General features: G+C 52.5%; 1 protein-coding gene across 1 annotated transcript in view; it reads right to left on the bottom strand.

Annotated features, from left to right (window-relative positions):
* Nucleotides 1-1,625, bottom strand: part of Kif3c (kinesin family member 3C) — a 40,410-nt gene that overhangs the window by 14,467 nt on the left and 24,318 nt on the right. The window contains exon 4 of the mRNA XM_026785950.1: nt 1,165-1,370. Coding sequence (XP_026641751.1) covers nt 1,165-1,370 — 206 coding nt within the window. The remainder of the gene's footprint in view (nt 1-1,164; nt 1,371-1,625) is intronic.

Below are 1,625 nucleotides of genomic sequence, written 5' to 3'. Positions count from 1 at the left end.
GGAACTAGCTCTGTAGACCAGGCTGGTCTCGAACTCACAGAGATCTGCCTGCCTCTGCCTCCCGAGTGCTGGGATTAAAGGTGTGCGCCACCATCGCCCGGCTGGTTTTTCCTTTTGCGATAGGATCTCTCTGCATAGTTCTGGGCTGGCCTGGACTCAAACTCACAAAATCCGAGTTCTTGCCTCTGCTTCCCCAGTGCTGGGATTAAAGGGTGTGCTACCACCCATGGTACAAAAGGTGGTTTAAAAGTGCAAAATGCCACCACTGAAAAGTCATTACTTGTAAATTTGCTATATCCAACTAGCAGCACATCTGGGGACTTGGGGTCCGCACTTTGAGAAAGCCGACAGTTTAAACGGGCATGTAATGCGTTGAGGCGCTACAAAGCCGACAGTTTAAACAGGCATGTAATGCGTTGAGGCGCTACAGACCTCGTATTAGCTTCCACTCCAGCCTTGGGGAGGCTGTTGCCTTGCGTGATAGTAGCATCCCTAGGATACAGAGAGTAAAGAATCCAGAGAAGTACTGTCCTTCCATTGCTATATACAGATTTGGCCCAGCTGGGTAAAGCACTCTGGTGGGTTTGAATAGTCAACCTCGTTCTATATGGATACCAGCAGAGGGCGCTGCACACCCAGCTAACTGACGCAGCTGCACCCAAGGGCTCCCCAGTAGAAACAGGTGGAATTGCTGAATCACCCAGCAGAGAAGCTAGGATCAGGACTCTTTGGTGCCCGGGTCTTGTACTTCTCAGTCTTTCCCTCCAGACCATAAGCTCAGACAATGTGCGACTTACCTTCTGTCTGTGTTCTTACGTAGACCGGGAGAGAGCAGAGCTGGGCAAACATTAAAATTGTTGCTATTTCTGCAACTGTGTATCCACCAGAAGTAGGCAACTATGACACCAGAGCTACATTGGAAACCAAAGTGCGTCCCCCAACACGCACCTCCTCTTACAGGCTCCTTTCGCATCCCAGACCGGTGAAATACTTCCTTCATGGAGACCCCTTACAGGATTAGAGCCTGGGAAATCCATCCTCCGTGTGCACGCCTCAAGCCCCAAACATCTGTCTTTCTGGAGACAGGGTCTCAAGATCCTTGCCACCCACAATCCCAGAAGCACAGAGATCTCTAGGTCCAGACAAATGGCAGAAGGGACTCACACTCCAGCTGGCACCAGGGGCTGGACCTTCCACTGCTCCTCCTCACAGTCCAGGAAGAGCCGGTTCATGATCTTGTTCTTCTCCTCAGGGGGGATGAAGTTCTCAATGATGAGGTACCTGGGAGCAGGAATCGGACAGAAATGGGAAGCGGAGGGAGAGACCCCGTCACAAAGGCAACAGAGAAGGCGGGGGGAGGCGGGGTAAAAGGGATGCCATCACTACAGAAATAATGGAACTTGTCGGTCGGGCGGTGGTGGAGGCAGAGGCAGGCGGATCTCTGTGAGTTTGAGGCCAGCTTGGTATACAGAGCAAGTGCCAGGACAGCCTCCAAAGCTACACAGAGAATCCCTGTCTCAAAACACACACACCTGCACTCGGGAGGCAGAGGCAGGCGGATCTCTGTGAGTTCGAGACCAGCCTGGTCTACAGAGCTAGTTCCAGGACAGGCTCCAAAGCCGCAG

The sequence above is a fragment of the Microtus ochrogaster genome, linkage group LG3 (assembly GCF_000317375.1).
Source record: "Microtus ochrogaster isolate Prairie Vole_2 linkage group LG3, MicOch1.0, whole genome shotgun sequence".
In the NCBI taxonomy this organism is placed as follows: Eukaryota; Metazoa; Chordata; class Mammalia; order Rodentia; family Cricetidae; genus Microtus; species Microtus ochrogaster.
This window is presented reverse-complemented; position numbering and strand designations above follow the sequence as displayed.